Source organism: Bos indicus x Bos taurus, chromosome 21 (genome assembly GCF_003369695.1).
Source record: "Bos indicus x Bos taurus breed Angus x Brahman F1 hybrid chromosome 21, Bos_hybrid_MaternalHap_v2.0, whole genome shotgun sequence".
NCBI lineage: Eukaryota > Metazoa > Chordata > Mammalia > Artiodactyla > Bovidae > Bos > Bos indicus x Bos taurus.
In genome coordinates, this window is record NC_040096.1 from 64,600,597 (window position 1) to 64,621,637 (window position 21,041).

Genomic DNA, 21,041 nt, shown 5'->3' on the forward strand with positions numbered 1-21,041 from the left:
GAATCTGCCTGCAATGCAGGAGACCCTGGTTAGATTCCTGGGTCTCCAGGAAGATCCCCTGGAGAAGGGATAGGTTACCCACTCCAGTATTCTTGGGGCTTCCCTGGTGGCTGTCTGTAAAGAATCTGCCTGTAAGGCAGGAGCCCTGGGTTTGATCCAGGGTTGGAAAGATACCCTGGAGGAGATTGGCTCCCCACTCCAGTATTCTTGCCTGGAGAATCCCCATGGACAGGTGGCAGGCTGCAGTCCATGGGGTCTCAGAGTCGGACATGACTGAGTGACTAAGTACATTGTTTTCCAGCTCCTCTTATTGCTGTTGAGAAATCCAGTTTCATTCTAATTCTTAACCCTTTTGTCCAAGACCTGTTGTTTCTCTCTGGGAGCTTTTTGAATGTTCCCTTTATCTCCAGCGTTCTAAAATAGAGAGAGAAATTTTCCTGCTTGGTTCTCTCTTCATCGCGCTGAGAACATAGCTTGCTCTTTCAGTGCAGGGATTCATGTCCCTTTGTCCTGGGAGTTTTTCTTGAGTTATTTATTTGAGGATTTCCCTCCATTTTCTTCACTGGTGCTTTCTGAAACTCCTATTAGTCAGACACTGTACTTCCCGATATGACTGTTGAACTTTTCTCCTATATTCTATATTGCTTTGTCTTTTTATTCTATTTTTCAGGTAGATTTGTGTTTTATTGTTATTTATTTCTTTTCACTGACATATAAGTGATTTATAATGTCATATTACTTTCAGGTATACAGCACAGTGATTAGGTTATATTTGTGTATATGTATTTATATATTATTTTTCAGATTTTTTTTCCCTTACAGATTGTTAGAAAATATTGAGTATAGTTCCCTGTGCTATACAGTAAGTCCTTCTTGGTTCTCTCTCTGTATATAGTAGTGTGTATATCTTGTGTATGTTAGTTGCTCAGTCATATCTGACTTGCGACCCTTTGGACTGTAGCCTCCCAAGCTCCTCTGTCCATGGGATTTTTCAGACAAAGATACTGGAGTGGGTTGCCATTTCCTTCTCCAGGGGATCTTCCCAACCCAGGGATCAAACTTGGCTCTGCTCCATTGTAGGCAGATTTGTTACTGTCTGAGCCATCACGGAAGCCTGCATGTATCATGCTCCATTAAATTAAATTAGTTAATGTGTTTATTTATGACTGCACTGGGTCTTCCTTGCTGCATGGCTTTTCTCTGGTTGCAGCGAGTGGGGACTGCTCTTTGTTGCAGTCCACGGGCTTCTCATTGCCGTGGCTTCTCTCGTTGTGGAGCGTAGGCCCCAGGCACACGGGCTTCAGTAGCTGCAGCTCACAAGCTGCTTTGCTTCATGACACGTGGATCTTCCCGGACCAGGAACCGAACCCATGTCCCCTGCATTGGCAGGCAGATTCTTTACCACTGAGCCATCAGGGAAGTCCTTAATTCTGTTTTAGACTCTTCTGTGGAGATTTTATTTCTACCATATTTTAAATTTCCCAATACCCATTCTTATCATCTAACTTTAGCCTCTTGTCCTTGTTTTATGGCTGCAGTCACTTCAACCTTTGAGGACGCTGGTGATTATTTTATTTCCTTCTATTCTCTGCATTGTCCCTTTCCTCTTATTCCCCTGCCCTTTCTTCCTTGTACATTTTCTTAGCTGTTTAGAGATTCTTGGTTCCCCATTCAAATGTTAGAGATGAACATTCAAAAGCTGCAGGAAGCTGAGTCCACAGATGAGATTTGTCCATGGGAGGACTTGTCAACAACTGTGACTCCTGACCCTTCTCTCCCTCCAGATCTTTCCCCAGGAGGTTGTCATGGTCCCTAAAGAAGGGTCTTCCACACTCTGGCCTGGACAGCAGACAGTGGGCTGCCAGGATGCAGGAGCTGAGGGTGGGAAGGGGCTGGGGGAGGTCTTACCGTTCAGCCTTAGGCCATCATGTGTTCTTCATCTTCAGAATCTTCCCTTCTGGTTATCCATTTGTGGGGAAAACCCCGTCATTCACTGGTTTCCGAGATTAAATCTCCAGTCTTCTACAGGGAAAGGAAGGAGATTGGGGAGGGATCTGTTGCTGTATTAGTCGCTGCAGGCTGCCATGGCAAAATATGACACACTGGGGCTTAAACATCAGACACTTGTCTCTTGCAGTCTTGGAGCGTGGAAGTCTGTGACCTGGGGGAGGGAGAAAGCCACCAATCCTATCAGATTAGCCCCACCCTTATGACCTCGTTTAATTCCAGCCCATGCAGCCACAGCGTCCCCTTGGGGCTTCCTAGGTGGCACCAGTGGTAAAGAACCTTCTTGCCAATGCAGGAGATACAGGAGACGTGGGTTCAATCCCTGGATCAGGAATACCCCTTGGAGGAGGAAATGGCAACCCACTCCAGTGTGTTTGCCTGGGAAATCCCATGGACAGAGGAGCCCGGTGGGCTACAGTCCACGGGGTTGCAAAGAGTCGGACAGGACTGAAGCAACTTAGTACAGATGGAATCTTAATTACCTCCTAGAAGCCCTAACCGACTTCCCAGGTAGCTCAGTGGAAATTTGCTTGCAATATCGGAGACTAGGGTTCAGTCCCTGGGTTGGGAAGATCCCCTGGAGAAGAATATCTGAATGGCTACCCACTCCAATATTGTTGCTGAGAGAATCAAAATCCCAGGGACAGAGGAGCCTGGAGGGCCATAGTCCAGTCCATGGTGTTGTTGAGTCAGACACGACTGAGCACACAGAAGCCCTAACCCCAAATGCAGTTGCTTGCAGGTTGGGGCTTTCGCATAGGAATCTAGGAGAACACAATTCAGTCCAGAGCTGCTTCTGCAGACTTTCGGTCAACCCTCCTAATTTCAGCCTCTCCTGTGTCTCCACTTCCATAGTGGTGCTATCGGTTCCTGAATCTTTGGGGGCTCTCTTGGGGGACGCGGGGTGCTCCTTGGTGGCCCCCAGCCTGCTGGCTTCAGTTTCAGCTTGTTTGGAGCAGACAAAATCGTACTTCTGCTCTGCTTGTTTCCCAGCCTGCGAAGCTGGCCTGAGGGTGTGTCCTCTTCTGTCCTCTGCTCCGTGGGCATGTGGTTGGCAGCAAACCATGGAGACTGGCTCGTGTGCTCTGCTGTTTTTCCCTGCAAAGTCACTGTTAGGACATCCTTACCAGGATGATCATGTTGCCAACAAAGATTTGTTGACAAATGAATGAAACCTCGCATTTTCTGCGGCATCTTGCCCCTGTCATCCTCTGACCCTCTTCCCAGAAGACGTGCAATCCCTCCTTATTTCCCAGGTGACCACCCCTCCCCCCAACCTCTCCTCCCCATAGACAGTTTCCTTTGGAAGTCTGTTCCAGCCGCCATCTTCCTTCTCCTTGAATTGTCACCAACTCCCCTTCCTCTTTACCAGGTGAGCCACCAGGGAAGCCCAATTGTAGGTGGATTCTTTACCAGCTGAGTTATCAGAGAAGCCCCAGTCCGCCTGCAATGTGGGAGACCTGGGTTCGATCCCTAGGGTTGGAAGATCCCCTGGACAAGAGATAGGCTACCCACTCCAGTATTCTTGGGCTTCCCTTGTGGCTCAGCTGGTAAAGAATCTGCCTGCAATGAGGGAGACCCCGGTTCAATTCCTGGGTAGGGACGATCCCCTGGAGAAGGGAAAGGCTACCCACTGCAGTATTCTGGCCTGGAGAATTCCATGGACTGTATAGTCCTGGGATTGCAAAGAGTCGGACACGACTGAGCGACCTTCTCTTTCACGTCACCCCTCCTCTGCCCCGTCCTTCCTGTCATCCACGCTGGCTCCTCCCGTCCTGAGAAGGCCCCTCCTGACCATGCTGCCCCATGGGGCAGGGTTTCCAGCTCTTTGCTCCTTTCCCAGTCTGACTGACTGTTTCCTGGTCACTGCTGGTCTTGAGGCCTTGCCACTGCTCACCCTTCCAGCCTCTGCATCCCCAAACCCACCCTCGTTGCCAAGGTCATGGTCTTCTCCCTGCACTCAGCCCTCTTCTGGACCTCCCCCTCCACCCTCCACTCCATCCTCTCGGAGTGAGACCCTCCCTTGTTCTCCTGTGTCCATAACCTGGTAGTACATGCAGTCTTCCCTCGTGGCTCAGCAGTAAAGAATCTGCCTGCGAAGGCAGGAGACGTGGATTCGATCCCTGGGACGGGAAGATCTGCTGAAGAAGGAAATGGGCACTCACCCCTCTTCTCAACATCCCACTCCGCCCTCCACTCCATCCCCTCAGACTGAGACCCTCCCTGGGTATCTTCTGTGTCTGTAACCTGGTCCAACCAGCCAATTCGCCACCCACCTGGGAGGCGGGTGCTGGCCGTACCGACTCTCACCATCTCCCCTAGAGCTATGCCCGCAGCCGCTAGTCTGTTCTTGCGATTTCTGGTTCCGTTCACATGCACTACTCTGTCCATCGTCCTGAAGCACAGCCTCATTGTGAGGCTTCCAAGGGACTCCCCATTGTTCATGGGCCAAGTCCAACCCTTTAGCAGGGGGTCCCAGGCCCTCCGCAATGCCTGACCCCTCCTGCCCGACCTCTTCGTCCCATCCTTGACTTGAACAGAGCTAGATGGTTCATCACTTCTCAGACACACTGGGTGTGCGTTTCTAGCCCCTTAACCTAGATGACTCGCCGTCTCCCTCTCCAATTATTTCAGCTCTCAGATCCGTCAAAGCTAGAGCTCTAATCCCATCCACCAGCCCCAACCCGGGATTCCTTCTCCACATGCCCTGGCCCCCGGAGGGGGTTCAGTAACCCTTGTGCCTTCCCTCATCCCCAGCCCAAGCAGCGAACACTTTCTGAACATGTCCTGTTGGTACATGAATCCAGGGACTGCTCCGCACGGGATGAGGTCCGTGGCCCCATCCTATCTTGAGGTGTTCCTTCCTGTCCCCAACCAGGTCATCAGTTTTTATTCTTAGGTAAATCTTCCCTCCTTCCCCCAGGCTCTCTTAGCCCATCCTCAGCTGCAGAGGTGGTAGTTCAGAGCTGCAGAGTAAGGTTTGGGGCATGACAAGGCCAGATTCAAAGCCTGGCTCTCACATGCCCTTCTGCTCACGCGGGATTCCCCTGCAGATAACACTGAGGCACTGCCACCTCCCCACAGGCCTGTGGCGTGGACAGTCACTGATGCATGGACAGCACTGGCTCTCTCCCCCAGTGGGCTCCTGCGTGCCTGGTCCCCACCTGTGTATTCCTGTGTGTTTCCTCCCCTCCCGGACCACGAGGCCCTCAGGAGACAGGCATTGCTCTAGTCTCCTTTGGGCCCCCTGTTCCTGGCACAGAGCAGGCACTCAGCATGTGCAAATGAGTGAGCCAAGAGTCAGCACCAGGCAAACACCTGTGATCAGAACACACAGGGGACGATATTAAATATCTTGTAATAAACCATAGGGCTTCGCAGGTGGCTCGAGGCTAAAGAACATATGCCTGCCAAGGCAGGAGACTCGAGTTTGATTCCTGGCTCGGGAAGATTCCCTGGAGAAGGGAGTGGCTACTCACTCCAGTATTCTTGCCTGGACAATTCCATGGATAGAGGAACCTGGCGGGCTATAGTCTATGGGATCACAAGAGTTGGACACGACTTAACAACTAAACGATAAATACACACACACACACACACACACACACACACACACATATACTGAGTCACTTTGCTGTACACCAGAAGCACAACACTGTAAGTCAACTCACACTTCATTCTTTTTTAAAAAATGAGTGCAATGAGCAAGCCCATAACTGGGGGTGATGGAACAACGTCTTACCAGTGATCTCTGCTCAGAAGACCCTTTAAACCATTGCCTTAATCAGTGGGATAATTAGAGTCTGCAGACCATAGGCAAATAAATTAGCAAGGATTCCAGGACTCTTTGTTAATTGCAAATAAACATTATGTATCTCGGCCACCAGGATGAAAAAGGCCATAATGGGGGTGATGAGAAGACACCGGGCAAACCTCAGAAGAGGGCCTTTTACTTGACTTTCCTAATAAATAATTCAGATTTCTGGCAAGTTCTCTTTAATTCTTGCAGTTTTGACGCTGTGAGGCAGCTTAGGATGGCATAGTAAATATAACTGTACGAACCTCCTAATTTTTTTCAGTGCATTAAATGGATAGAGTCTACATCTTTCCGTGTTAGCTAGGATGGCAATATAATCTGCCATCCCAACTAAAATAATTCAGAGTCAAAGGGGGACTGACTATTGACGAAGACCCAGGACGTAAGCATAAACCTGGCTGCCCCAGCACCCTGAAATGAGTGATTCTAATATTCCAACATTAGACTATTTACTCTGTGATTAATCAGCTCTATGCCAAGAACTGCCATGAAACCTCACAGGCAGCATGATGGAGCAAATGAAAAAATTCCTGAAAATGACATTGTTCAGTGGAGATGCCTCAAAGGAAATTTCGTCTGCCATCCACAGTGGTACTTGCATTACTGTATAGATAAGAGACGATTTGAACACTGAGTTTCCCAAATGGAATGTCATTTAGAAAAAGAGAAAACCGGAAGGGTCTTGGGGGTCCAATGGATGGGACTGTGCTTCCACTGCCAGGCGCCTGTGTTCAGTCCCCGGGTGGGGAGCTAATAAGATACTGCACGCCGTGTGGCTGGGCCAAAAAATAAAAGGCAGGGGGTTGGAAGGAGGTCCAAGAGGGAGGGCACATTTATATACATAGAGCTAATTCACCTCACTGTGCAACAGAAACTTCCACAATACAGTACGGCAACTGTACTCTGATAAATAATTAAAATAAGAGCACTACAATTTTTAAAAGAGAAAAACCAACCAACATTGCTTTTCATTTTCCACTTCAGAGACTTCAAAATACGTACATTCTTCTGATCAATGTAAATCATTAAGAACATTTTGGAGTAAATAACCTGCTGAGGGAAAACCCCCCTAGGTTTCTGAGATAACAAGGAGTTTTCATGTCCGTTTGGATGGTGAGCCATTATCTGTGAAAGGCTCAGAAGTTCATGGCTTTGCGGCAACATTTCTGTGACAGGATGACGACGCTGACGAGCCTGTGCGTTTTTACACAGCGCGGTCTGTCGGGCACCACTCACTCACCGGTCTGTCTGGGACAGTCTGTGCATAGGTGGTCAGGGAGCTGGGTTCACGGGCTACGGAGACCGTGCCTTTGTAAGGCTTCCAGCCAGGGCTGAAGCCGCGGAGAGAACTAGGAAAACTCGTGTTGGTTGCTGGAGGCTGCTGCTGCTGCTGCTAAGTCACGTCAGTCGTGTCCGACTCTGTGCGACCCCATAGATGGCAGCCCACCAGGCTCCCCCGTCCCTGGGATTCTCCAGGCAAGAACACTGGAGTGGGTTGCCATTTCCTTCTCCAATGTGTGAAAGTGAAGTCGCTCAGTCATATCTGACCCTTAGCGACCCCATGGACTGCAGCCCATCAGGCTCCTCCGTCCATGGGATTCTCCAGGCAAGAGGACTGGAGTGGGGTGCCATTGTTGCTGGAGGAGGAGGCATAAAAACAGAGTGAAGAGCCGTAGCCCTGTCCCCAGGGTGCCCAGTTTCTACAGAACTTCAAAAAGGAGGCTGGTTTAGCCCAGATGAAAGGTCCTGACAGCCGTTAGCAATGGAGGAGGCAGGGACTCCAGCCGGACAGAGGGGTGGGGGGCAGTGTACGAGCTCAGAGGCTGAGCGGAAGGACATTTCCAGGAGGCCACGCAAGTGAAGCCCAGGGGCCAACCCCTGCAGGGTGTTTGGGGAATGAAAAGCAGAATGAAGGACTTCCCTGGTCATCCAGTGGTCAGGACTCCACGTTTCCACTGCTGAAGGCCTGCGTTTGATCTCTGGTAAGGGAACTAAGATCTCACAGGTAGTAAAGTGTGGCCAAAATAAATACACATTATTCTTGGGCTTCCCTTGTGGCTCAGCTGGTAAAGAATCTGCCTGCAATGCAGGAGACTCAGATTCGATCCCTAGGTTGGGAAGATCCCCTGGAGAAGGGAAAGGCTACCCACTCCAGTATTCTGGCCTGGAGAATTCCAAGGACTGTATAGTCCATGGGGTCACAAAGAGTCGGACATGACTAAGCGACTTTCCCTTTCTTCTTTTCTATATATTTTTAAAGAATGAATTGACTGAGGAATGGGGGCCTTGAAGGACTCTGGAATCCAGTCTGCACATCTTGGACTTTGCAGGTTTCTTTTTCTCCAATAAGGAGAGTAATTTGAAAACTGGGAAAAGTTTTTTTTTTTGAAGTCCCTTAGGAGAAATTGTCAAGGGCCCAAGATAGGTGAGAGATAGAGGGTGGGGAAGCTTAGTGACTGCTAATCCCTTCTCCAGGTCTCCACAAAAGGTCTCAGATTTGGCCAGATGGGAGTCACAGAAAACTGGGAAGGGAAAAATGTCATGATTTTCCCCAAAGCAGAATAAGTTGGGTTCTTGAAAACAGAGATGATAAATTTTATATTAATATGGGTTCCGAGCAATAATTTTAACAGATTTTTGAGAAGCTGGTGTGAACTCACTTGGAAGGAAATGTTATTGCGAAGAGGCAAACCAAACCCATTCCCTCTTTTCATAGGGTTACCAGGCTGGATGTGCAAAGCATCGGTAAAGAGCCTTCCCAAAATCCCGAGGATGATACGGGGGAAAATAGGCTGGGTGAACAAATATTTAGGTGACGATATTTGGTTGGACAAACACATTCAGAATATTTATAATAAACAGATCGGTGGAGATACACCTGGTGAGATGTGGCTGACATAAGAGCTTCACTCCTGTCAGCCCTGCCCCTGCCATGCGCTGCTAATGCGTTTATCGATTATGAAGATGAAGGAGACTTTAATGTGTTTGCCATGCACGTTCACTGCTGTCCCAATGCTGATGTGTTAGATGCCAGATAGAAGAGTTTAAAAGATTTTGGTTGGTTAAAAGGATGGCTTGAAACCAATAAAATGACATTTTACAGGGGTAAAGATAAATCTCATCTTTAGATTTAAAAATGTCAATTAACTCAGTAAAGGTTGGAGAAGACCCAACAGTAATTCCATTTGACGAAGACTGGCAGAGTCGGACACGACTCAGCGACTGAACTGAACTGAACTGAACTGATAGGTTTATATTGAACAGAAGTTCAATATGAACCAACAGCATATAGCCTGGCTAAAAAAAATAAGCAAATCAATACAAACTTCAGTTGTGTCAATAGAATCATAATATCCAAGTTATATAAGGGAAAGGCCACTCGGGTCAGTCATCTGAGGTTACTGTACCCAGGTCTGGGTACAAGGATTCAGGAGAAGGGAGTCCAGTTAGGTGGTGTGGATATCTACACGCACAAGGGGTCTAGAAACTGTGTCACATGGTGGACAGGGAAGAAATGGAGAACTTGACCCTGGAGTAGATGAGCGCTCCCTTCAAAGCATGTGCAAGTCTAGCGTGTGTAACAGAAAACTGATTTTGTCTCGAGGGTTCATTGATTCCTTCATTCATTCACTCAGCATTTACGACTGCCAAGTACGTTTTGTCTTGTGTCAAGCATGATGGGCATCAGAGGCATGTAATCTCATGGGAGACGTGAACACACACGCATGCACACACATACACACACACACACACTCCCAAGTTCCTCAAAGACAAGGTGGATTGACGTAAGGGATGCAATCAGGTTCCAGGAGACGTGGTGGGGGTGTAGCAGGCCCACGATTGCCTCCCAGATGGGGCAGCTTCTCTGCCAGCAGGCAGGCAGGGACTAGGGAACAGCGTGGGCAGAGGTCCAGAGCATTCAAGTGCAGGGCATGAGTGAGAGTCAGGGGTAGAGGCTGCCCAGTGCATGGTGCGGCAGCCGCGTGTCAGATGCCAAAGACAGCATTTGCGGCAGGAGCACTGACAGACTGGAAGTCCACTCGGGGACGTGTGTGCTTCATGGGGCAGGCATCAGAGAATGAAACGACATCGCTAACACCTCTTTGGGCAAGTTAACCCTGGAGTAAGCAGAAGTGAGGAAACCTGGCCACACGGTGTTAGCACAGACAGAAGCCTCAGGACAAGGGGAAATGAAATGGACGGGGCAGAAGTGGGATCGATGCAGGACACTTTGGAAAAGATGGTTTGGAATAAAAATAACCAACCACCTTTTTAATAATTCAAGCTCGTAAACTCTGAAATGGCCCGAGCGGCCATTTGTCAGGGATGTTGCAGAAAAGTACTGCAGTGTCAGCAGGCAGGTTGGGGACCACGGAGTTTAATATTCTTTATCGATGTTAGGAATCTGTGATTAGCTCTCATTTTATGGAGTAACAGTCTTATTATGAGAAAGTATATTTATCTGTTATAATTTAGTATCAGTGGTGAATGGCTTTCTGAATCTTTGGAATACCCAGGAGGCTTAAGAAACAGAAGTTCACGGTTTCACACTTCCGGAGGCCAGAAGACCAAAGTCAAGGTGTGGGCAGGGCTGGGAAGGAAGGATGGACTCCAAGCCTCTCTCCTTAGCTTGGAGACAGCCGTCTCCTCCCTGCGTCTGCTTCACCCCATCTTTCCTGTGTGTGCGTCTGTGTCCTAACTTCCTCTTCTTACAAGGACACCAGTCCTATTGGATCAGGGCCCACCTGAGCTCGTTTTAACTCGATTGCCTCTGTAAGGACCATGTCTCCGAAAAAGGTCACGTTCTGAAGCACCAGCAGTTAGTATTTCAACATATGAAGGGGGAAAGTGGAAGTGAAGTCGTTCAGTCGTGTCCGACTCTTTGTGACCCCGTGGACTGTAGCCTGTCAGGCTCCTCTGCCCATGGGATTTTCCAGGCAAGGGTACTGGAGTGGGTTGCCATTGCCTTCTCCAGGGGATCTTCCCAGCCCAGGGACTGAACCTGGGTCTCCCATATTGCAGGCAGATACTTTACCATCTGAACCAACAGGGACTTGGCTCAGAAAGGGGATGAAGGGCACAATTCAACCCAAACCACTAACTAAAAGGCAACTTCTCTTTGCTCTTAGACTAAAACCCAAAGCCCCGTGTGTACAGGCCGCCCCAACTCCTGTCCAGCTCCCCAGAGGAGCCTTACTTGCCTGAGGCAGCACCCACTGGCTCTCTGCCCACTGTTGCTGTGTCTCCGTTCACTCCTTAGTCTAGTTCAGACCCTCCAGAGTCATGCGAAACCCCTCCTTCTGGTTTGTTTCATCACATTCACCACATTTTGCACTAACGTATTTATTTGTATGAGTATTCTATGTCACCTACAGGGAGAGATACCCTTTACCTCCCAGCTCAGCACACAGACAGTTCAGGTAAAGATCAACGCTTGAGGGGAAAACGCTTGTTATCACTATGTTCTGGGCACCCTGATATTTCCCATTTTGTTTATTTTTTTTTCTCATAGTAAAATATACACAACATAAAATTTGCCGTTTTAAGCATTTTGAAGTCCACAGTCTGGTGGCATTAAGTACATTCGCCCTGTTGGACAGCCATCACCACCAGCCATCTCCTGAACTTTGTCATTATCTCAAATGGAAACTCTGTTTCCATTAAACACCAACTCCCCTCCCCCAGTCCCCTGCACACCATTCTATTGATACTTTCGGGCTCCATGAATTTGACTCCTCTGGGGACAATGGCACCCCACTCCTGTACTTTTGCCTAGAAAATCCCATGGACGGAGGAGCCTGGTAGGCTGCAGTCCATGGGGTCACTAGAGTCGGACACGACTGAGCGACTTCACTTTCACTTTTCACTTTCATGCATTGGAGAAGGAAATGGCAACCTACTCCAGGGTTCTTGCCTGGAGAATCCCAGGGACGGGGAAGCCTGGTGGGCTGCCGTCTATGGGTTGCAGAGAGTTGGACACGACTGAATCGACTTAGCAGCAGCAGCAGCAGCAGGAGACCTCATATAGGGCTTCCCAGATGGTGTTAGTGATAAAGAACCTGCCTGCCAATGCAGTAGACACAGGAGATGTGGGTTTGATCCCTGGGTCAGGAAGGTCCCCTGGAGGGGCGCATGGCAACCCACTCTAGGATTTTTGCCTGGAGAATCCCATGCACAGAGGAGCCTGGCAGGCTGCAGGTCATAGGGTCACAAAGAGTCAGACACAACTGAAGCGACTTAGCACTCACACATGCAGGGACCTCATGTAAGTAGAATCGTCCAGCGTTTGTCTTTTTGTGACTGGCTTATTTGACTCAGCATAATGTCCTTGAGATTCATCTGTGTGGTAGCATGTGTCAGAGTTTCCTTTCTTTCTTGAGTACATCATATTCCATTGTATGGATAGACCACATTTTATCTCTTCCTTGATCCATGGACAATGGGGTGCTTCCCCGTTTTGGCCGTTGTGAATGATGCTTCTGTAAACATGGGTGTACAGACATCTGTTTGAGACCCTGCTTTCAATTTCTTTGGGTATACACCCAGAATGGAATTTTCTGCTTCTCTTTTCTTTTATTTTAATTATAGTTAATTCTGTTTCAAAGTGCTGATGTGACTTTAACTTCATAACACTTGCAGTTTAGAACGCACTGTGTTTTTTGGTGCTATATCCCCAACCCCAAGCATGGTGTCTAGAACTGTAGAACTATTTTTGGAGGAATGATGAATTAAAGTATAGATGCACAGGCTCTCCATTTTGGGGTAATTTTTCTTTATTACTTTTCCATGAATAAAGGCTACAGAGCTCCCACTTTTCTTTCTTTTTTCACATGTTGTACCAATGCTGCTATTAATGTCATGGAATGCTATGGTTATATTGTCCTAGATAGCATACATCATTTATTACAACAACAATATGTTTTGGACTCGGGCCATAAATTATCTCAAAATGATGTGGAATAACGGTCTGTTAAGATGTTTGGGCGCAAAATCTCACATTATTAATTAAGTTTTCAGAGATTTTTTTCTTGAACTTTCTCTTTTTTTTTTCCTCCACAGATCTTTAAAAAATGCTGTGTAGATTATACTTAGTTGACTGAACATGCATGTCCTTGTGATTATACTAAAATTTGCTTTTGTTACAGTAAGCTTTTACCATTGAGGGGAAAACCATAGCAGTTGAATACTCTAGGTTAAGAGGGTAATAATGATCTTCATCATCTCAGAGCAGTGGGCTGTGTTCTTGTTATTTGTCATTTTGTTCCATCGGAAGTAAAATCCTCTAAGAAAATCTCCAGCTCAATTTTTCCCCTGTTCCACTTCTGAATTTTCTTTACTCCCCAACCTTTCTGCTTTGGGGCCACCGGATATCATATCTTTCACATTATAAATCAGGAATGCTAACCATCTTAAAGAGAATCATCTTTTAATTATTTATTCATGATTATCCCTTCCTTTCCAGAGAATGCCACACATTAGTTTCTAAACACTAATTATCCAAAGTATCCGAAAGTATAAAATCTCAAAGTGGAGAAGCAAAAGTATAAAGGTCAGACTGGAAGGGAAGAAAGATGGGAAAAGAGAAAACAGAAGCGCCAAGTTCAAATGTGCACCTGTGTTAAGTTCCAGCCTTCAAAAGCCCCAGCCTTCAAAAGCCCCTCTCCAGGAGGGAGGCAATATATAAAGTTATGACTGATTTGCATTGCTGTATGGCAGAAGCCAACACAGTTGTCAAGCAATTTTCCTCCAGTTAAAAAATAAATTCAAAAAAAGCCCCAGCACCTGCCTTTGGGATGCATAGGGTCCGGCCTTACTGGGTCGGGGTAGAGGCTTCATGTAACTCTTCTGCCACCTCTGCCCTCTGTATTTGGCCTCTATTTCTTTTCTCTGTCAAAGTTCTGAAACGTGCATCTACGAGCATTCTCCTTTTCTTTTTTTGAGCATTCTTAATGATTTACACTGATCAAAAGAATTTACATATTTCGCATTGTCTGAAGTGGAAATTTAAAGGCAATATTGATCATCTTTTCTCTCTTTAAATTTTAGCCCTTTTATTTTTTGACTGTACTGTGTACCTTGCAGGATCTCCATTCCTCAACCAGGGATCAAAGCCATGCCCCCTGCAGTGGATATGTGGAGTCTGTATCACTGAGCCACCAGGGGAGTCTCTATGTGCTCTCCTTTTGATGTCTAGCAGCTCGGCTCCGGTCCCCACTGCTTCACCAAGATGCTCCAAGTCACCTGTGGACCCTCTACCCCCAGATCGAAGCCCTTTGCCTGGGCTCATCCCCCTTGACTTGTCCAGCAGAGAACCTTGTGGAAAGGCCCACCTCTGTGCAACTTTCTGTGCTCTTTGCTTAATGAGACAGCCCACTAAGCTGATGTCCTGGCTCTCAGCTCCTTCGGAATTTCCTTCTCTCCTCCCTTTCCCAGGCTCTGTCCAGCTCCCTTCCCACCCTCCATCCTCTCCTTTAGAGTATTCCTGCCACAGCCTCTTTGCAGACAATTCCCACTTCTCATTCTTTCACTGGCCAGCTGGTCTGCATCCCCAGTTGCTACAGGGCATTTCTAGTGGGAGGTCTGCTGTCCTCCCGTGCTTGGCCTTCCTGCCTCTCCAGCTGCATCGTCCTAGAGCAGGTTCCCTCCGGCCCATCCCTCAGCTTCTTTCTTCCCTCTGACTGTCCGGGCCCTGAGTGCTCCTTTCCAGAGAGCTGCAGACACCCTGGGGTGCTCTAGCTCCAGGCCCTGGCCCTTGTGGTCTGATTCACACTCAGTTCAGTTCAGTTCAGTCGCTCAGTCGTGTCCAACTCTTTGTGACCCCACGGACTGCAGCAGGCCAGGCCTCCCTGTCCATCACCAACTCCCAGGGTTGCTCACACTCATGTCCATCGAGTCAGTGATGCCATCCAGCCATCTCATCCTCTGTCGTCCCCTTCTCCTCCTGCCTTCAATCTTTCCCAGTATCAGGGTCTTTTCCAATGAGTCAGCTCTTTGCATCAGGTGGCCAAAGTATTGGAGTTGCAGCTTCAGCACTCAGGCTCATCTCCAACACTGCTGGTGTCAGCCACCTGCTGGCGTGCAAGCCTCCTGCCTCCCTCTGTCTCCTGCTGGGTCTGGCTCAGGCTGCTCTGCTGGCTCTCTCTTAGCTCAGGCCACTCTCATTTCCCCACTGTCTGAATACAGACTGTCCGCTCACAGCAGGTCAGCCCTAGGGCCTATCAGCAGCCCCTGCTGCTTGCTTCCTCCACAGTCATTAACCCTGTCCTTCCAACCCCAGGTCACAGTTAAACCCACAGCACCTGTGGCCCTTGAGGGTCATGCCACCACCCCACCCCATTCCATCCCCATCCCAGTGTACTTTTCCTCTTAACAATCCCTGTGGGCTTCTGTTCCTGGTCTCCTTGACCAGGATGGGGCTCAGCCTTTCCCGTCCGTCCACAGCATCTAATGCCAGTCCTGCTAACCTATGTGCCAGGCACAGAGCAGCAGGGTCCCATCCCTGCCCCTGCCCTCTGCTTTTGCAAAGAGAGGTCCCCATCCACCTCTGAACCCCAGCCAGGCCCCCAGGTTTTCCTAATAGTAACTTTTTACTCAGTTCTCATTTCACCTACTTGTGTTCAACCTTGAGCTTCTCTGGAGTCTCAGAGAGTAAAGAATCCGCCTGCAATGCGCAAGAGCTGGGTTCAATCCCTGAGTTGGGAAGATTCCCCTGGAGGAGGGCATGACAGCCCACTCCAGTATTCTTGCCTGGAGAAGCCCATGGACAGAAGAGTCTGGGGGCGTACAGTCCGTGGGGTCGCAAAGAGTCGGACACGATTGAGAGATCAAGCACAGCACAGGAGCTAATACCTACAACCGGAAACCAGTAAGAATTGAACACGTAAGTGAATTGTAGCTACTGTGTAACCAGGAGCAAAAATGTTACACCGTCTGGACAAAGTCAGTTCAGTTCAGTCCAGTTCAGTCTCTCAGTCGTGTCCGACTCTTTGCGACCCCATGAATCGCAGCACGCCAGGCCTCCCTGTCCATCGCCAACTCCCGGACTAAGTCAGAGGATTGTCAAACTCACACTCTCTCTCACTTGTCACGTGCGAGCATCTTCACTTCAGTCCACGGTCAGTGACTGGCACATATGCGCAGGAACTGGAAACATTACAACCCCGTGGATTTGTGCGTTTCTTTCTTTCTGTGGTACTTTGTCCCGACTCCCTGTCTCTCTGAGATAGAGTAAGTAGAGATTTCCATGGGTCCTGTAACAAGTTAACAAGTGTATCATGTGACAAATCTCCCCGCCACCCCAGGGGCTGATCAGGGGTGGGAGGGACCCCGGGAGATGTTTTAGCTCGCCTTAAAGACCCCGACCTTTCCAGCCTGACATCTGGAGGGCTCCTTTTGGACGTGGGAAGCCGCACCGGTTGGAGCCGAGTCACCAGCCCGGCGCCGATTCTCACTCGAGGCAGGGCCTGGCCGCGGCGGAAGAACGCGCGGAGAGAGGGGCGCGCCTGGCAGGACGTGGCCAAAAGTGGAGCTGCTCCGACGTGGACACCCGGCCGAGATGGGCCCGCGAGTTGTCCATGTTTGGTCCTGGAGCCGCCTGCGGGGAGCGCGGGCGCCGGGGCCGCAGGAGGGGTTGCCCCGGCCGGGGCCGGGGGTGGGGTGGGGTGCGACTCCCCAGCTCCCCGCGCGCCCCCTCCCGCGCCCCCACCGCCGCCGCTTCGCCTTTGTCCCAGCGCGCCCCCTGCCCAACCCCGGAGCCGGCGGCCGCGCCGGGAGGCGGGGCCCGGCCGCGGCACCCCCCGCCCCGGCCGCGCACCGCCCTCGGCTCCCCAGCGCCCCAGCCCCGCCCCGGCCCCGCCCGGCCACGTCCCCCCGCCGAGGCCGCCCCCTGGCGGGCGGAGCGGGCGCCCGGCTCGCGCGGCCGCGGCGGCGGGCCCGGGGTTGCCATGGTAACCGGCGGCGGCCGCCGCCACGGCAGGGCCGGCCCCAGCGCCAGCGCCGGCCGCGGCTCGGCGCGGCTCAGTGTGGGGGTGATCGGGCGGCGGCGTGGCCGGGCCGGGGGAGCGGGCGCTGCCCGGCGGCCTCAGCATGGAGGACGGCTTCTCGAGCTACAGCAGCCTGTACGACACGTCCTCGCTGCTCCAGTTCTGCAACGGTGAGGAGGGGCGGCGGCCGGGGCGGGCCGGGGGGCCGCGGCGCGGAGCGGGCCGAGGGGCGAGGCCGGGGCGGCCGGGGAGGCCGCGCAAAGTTGCTGCGGAGGGGCGCGCGGTTCCCGCCGCCGCGGGCGCATTGTGCTGGGCTGCCGAGCCCCCGGGCCGCCCGGGCCTCGCTGCTCCCCCGCCCCCGCCCCCGCCCCGGCGCGGCTCGCTGCTCCCGGCTCCCGGCTCCCGCTCCGGGCTCCGGCCAGTGCGCTCAGGGAGCGGCCGGTCCCGGAGAGACCCGCGCGGGCGCACCGGCCGGGCAGCGCGTGGGGAGGCCCGGGCGTCCCGGGGCTCCGCGGGGACGTGTTGCTTTCTGCTTCCAAACTCACATCTGTTTGGAAATGTCTGGAAGAAGAACTCGGAAAACACATCACTTAATAACAAAACGCTCCTTCGATGATGTGCGCAGTGGTTGCTGCGCATGGACTCAGATCCATTCCGTTCTACTTTGATGAAACCATCAACACTTTCATGCAATCTAGAGCTGTTTAAATGGACAGGCAGAGTGAACCGGGCTTCAAAGTGTTTCGACTGTTTACGGGGTGATACTTTTGGGGTTTTTTGTTTGTTTGTTTGTTTACAGGGAGGAAATAGAAATAGCTATCAATATGGCATCTTTAAAAATTATATAAAATCTTAACGTTTCAAAGATGTTAGTTTCACTAGTAGGGGTGAAAAAGATGGTCACAGCAGACTGCATGGTTTATCAGAACCATTCACGCACAAAAGTTAACCATACAATTTTTATATGTTGGATTTATTGCTTTATTAGAGGATCTCAGAAACTTGTTAAAGAAAAAAAAATCGTGTATTTTCTAGAATATGCCTCTAGTACAGGTGGAATCATTTGGAATTCTAGACGCTTTGACGGCTTGAGCAATTTATTTTGCAGTTGTATTTGTGATTTAGGCGAATATCTCTAGTTATTCGACACCTGTTTGCAAATAGGAGGTATTAGCCTTGGCAATTCAGATCACCGGGTTGATTCATCCTTTAACCTCTGGCGAAATTTATCATCTTTTCATGGGAGAGTATACAGTCTTATAGTTTTGGCAGCTTGTAATTTTCATGTTAATCACATGTGAGCCTTCATTAACTTGTAATGGCCTCTTCAGCAGAAAGGATGAAAGTTTTTGCTTTCCAAATTTAACAAGAGTTTCAGAGCTGAAGGAGGATAGAATGTATTTGGTGCCCTTCTGGCCATTGGAATTTCTTATATGTAGTTGAGAGTCATGGAAACGGTTTTATCCTCCACAACATTAAGTAGATATTTGAGCAGTTGTTTAGGGGCTGGTCATGTTGCTTCTAAATAGCAGTTCAGTCATAAAGTTGGGCATCTATTCATGAACATTCTGGATTTCTGCCTTTTCTTATTGTGTGTCAGAAATATTGGTAAGGAATTTTACTGGTAAGTGTCTAGAAGAAAGTAAAAACCAGATTTTATATTGTATAGCTAACAGTTTAAAGAAAAATGACTTTATTATTGAAGCATAGTTGATTTACAATGTGTTAAATTCTGCTGTACAGCAAAATGGCTCAGCTATACACATATATCTATTCTTTTTTTATATTCTTTTTCTTTATGGTTTTTCTGAAGATACTGAATATGATTCCCTGTGCTACACAGTAGAACTTTTGTTGTTTATCCACCCTGTATATAATAGTTTACATCTGCTAATCCCAAACTTGCCATCCATCCATTCCCTACCCATGTCCCCATAGGAAAACAATGACTTTAAAATAGCTTAGAAACAAGCAATAAGAGCAATTCAAAATACAACTGAATCGTAACAGTTAAATTACTTTTCTTTACAAAGCTCTTAGCTCTGTGCTTTTTTTTTTTTTTTCGGTTACCTTATGAATAAAGTTTAAAGCAAGAATGGTCTCTGAGGTAGAAGTGAGTGTCACACTGGTGATGTTTTAGGCACCAGATGTTTGGATGAGAAATTATTCATTTTAAGAGGCCTTTGCTAAGTGAAAATATAAATGAGTACAACCCAATTAATGACTATGATGATTCAATGAAAGCAGTGGATCACAGGAGCACCATTTCACCAAGCATTAAATTAAACATTTGGGTATTTTATTGGCTACAGTGAAAAAAAGTTCTTTTTGAATTAGAGATTTCCATGACAATGGCAGGACTACACCACGCAGAGATGAACCCATCCGTGTTCACATGTTGAGCAGACTGCATGCTTTCGACAGTGACGGGAACCAAAAAGTCATAGCTGTTTGTTAGCTTCAGAAAATACCTCCCATACTTGCTGTTTGGATGACTGCCACAGGTAACGTCTTCCTGGTGCGATCAAGATAGAAGTTAGTAATAAACGTGAAAAGGAAGGAAGAGAAAACGTTGTTCTGATGAGTGAAGTCTCTAGTTTCCCCTGTATTTTTCCCTTACTGTCTCTCGTACTTAATTTGTAATGGATATTAAATGTCAACATAGGCGGTATCTAGCCTCATGAAAAGACTATCCATGCTCCTTTTAGATACTGGCTGTCTCACTTCAGTAGGAAATGTGTGCAGTGTTTTTCTCTCCGAAACTGTTTAGGACTCTGTAAAGTGAGCTAGAAATCACAACCTTCTGTCCGCCTAAGAAAAAACGACCATAGTTGGAAAGTGGACTAAAGCCGTCATTTATAAGCCAATTTCCTGTTTGGGAAATACTTGCCACCTTTTACTCCATTTTTTCTTCAAACCCTTCCTTTTGCATAGGAGGAAACTGAGGCTCAAAGAGATTTTTCTAACTTTATAAGGCCACACAACTAGTAAGGCTTGGATACCGGTATGAATTCTTTTGGTTTGTTTTAATAACAGCTATTGAGAGAGATAATTCACATTCTATAAAAATTCTGTCTTTTTAAAGTATACAGTTAAGTGGCTTTTAGTATATTCACAGAATTGTGCGTGCATCAACATTGTCTAATTTTAGAACATTTTCATCACCACCCAAGAAACCCCAGCACCCACTAGGTTGTATTCCCCACTGCCCTGGCCCTTTGGCAACACCAACCTATCTTTCTGTCCCTCTGGATTCTGAATATTCAGTATAAATGGAATCATACGTGTGGCCTTTTATCTGGCTGTTTTCACTTAGCACAATGATTTAAGGTTCACCCATGTTGTAGCATGTGTCAGTACTTCATTCTTTTTATGGCCAAATAATATTCTGTTATATGGGTTCAGTTCAGTTCAGTCGCTCAGTCGTCTCCGACTCTTTGCGACCCCATGAATCGCAGCACGCCAGGCCTGCCTGTCCATTACCAACTCCCGGAGTTCACCCGGACTCACGTCCATCAAGTCAGTGATGCCATCCAGCCATCTCATCCTCTGTCATCCCCTTCTCCTCTTGCCCCCAATCCCTCCCAGCATCAAAGTCTTTTCCAATGAGTCGACTCTTCGCACGAGGTGGCCAAAGTACTGGAGTTTCAGCTTTAGCATCATTCCTTCCAAAGAAATCCCAGGGCTGATCTCCTTCAGAATGGACTGGTTGGATCTCCTTGCAGTCCAAGGGACTCTCAAGAGTCTTCTCCAATACCACAGTTCAAAAGCATCAATACTTTGGCGCTCAGCCTTCTTCACAGTCCAACTCTCACATCCATACATGACCATAGGAAGAACCCTGCTTTATGTCTCTGTTCACCAGTAGATAGGCATTTGGGTTGTTTCTACTTTTTGACTGCCATCAATAATACTATTAGGAACATTCATATCCAGGTTTTTGTGTAAACATATGTTTTCATTTCTGTTTGGTTGATGCCTAGAAGTAGGGCTTCCCTGGTGGCTCAGATGGTAAAGAATCTGCCTTCAGTGCATGAGACCCAGGTTCAATCCCTGGGTCGGGAAGATTCTCTGGAAATGGGTATGGCAACCAACTTGAGTATTCTTCCCTGGAGAGTTCCATGAACAGAGAAGCCTGGCAGGCTCGAGTCCATGGGGTCGAAAAGAGCTGCACGTGACTGAGTGACTAACGCACTTTCACACTTACCTAGGAATAGAATTGCTGAGGCGTATGG

At 48.7% G+C, this 21,041-nt stretch overlaps 1 protein-coding gene and 1 long non-coding RNA gene across 10 annotated transcripts in view; one reads left to right on the forward strand and one right to left on the reverse strand.

Moving 5' to 3' along the window:
• Positions 1-21,041, forward strand: part of EML1 (EMAP like 1) — a 204,387-nt gene that overhangs the window by 47,584 nt on the left and 135,762 nt on the right. For 2 of the 9 annotated variants that reach the window (XM_027522076.1, XM_027522078.1), the window contains exon 1: positions 16,830-16,976. The exons of 4 other annotated variants lie outside the window; for them this stretch is intronic. In XM_027522076.1, coding sequence (XP_027377877.1) covers positions 16,910-16,976 — 67 coding nt within the window. In that variant the 5' untranslated portion in view covers positions 16,830-16,909. Of the gene's footprint in view, positions 1-16,797; positions 16,977-21,041 lie in introns of those variants that run through there. 3 more of the 9 variants (XM_027522077.1, XM_027522081.1, XM_027522084.1) reach the window with 2 other exon arrangements.
• On the reverse strand, positions 15,577-16,598 carry LOC113880078. The gene is made up of 3 exons (XR_003507579.1): positions 16,187-16,598; positions 15,894-16,074; positions 15,577-15,673 (listed from the first exon to the last, which is right to left on the reverse strand). It is a non-coding gene; the product is annotated as an uncharacterized LOC113880078 (long non-coding RNA).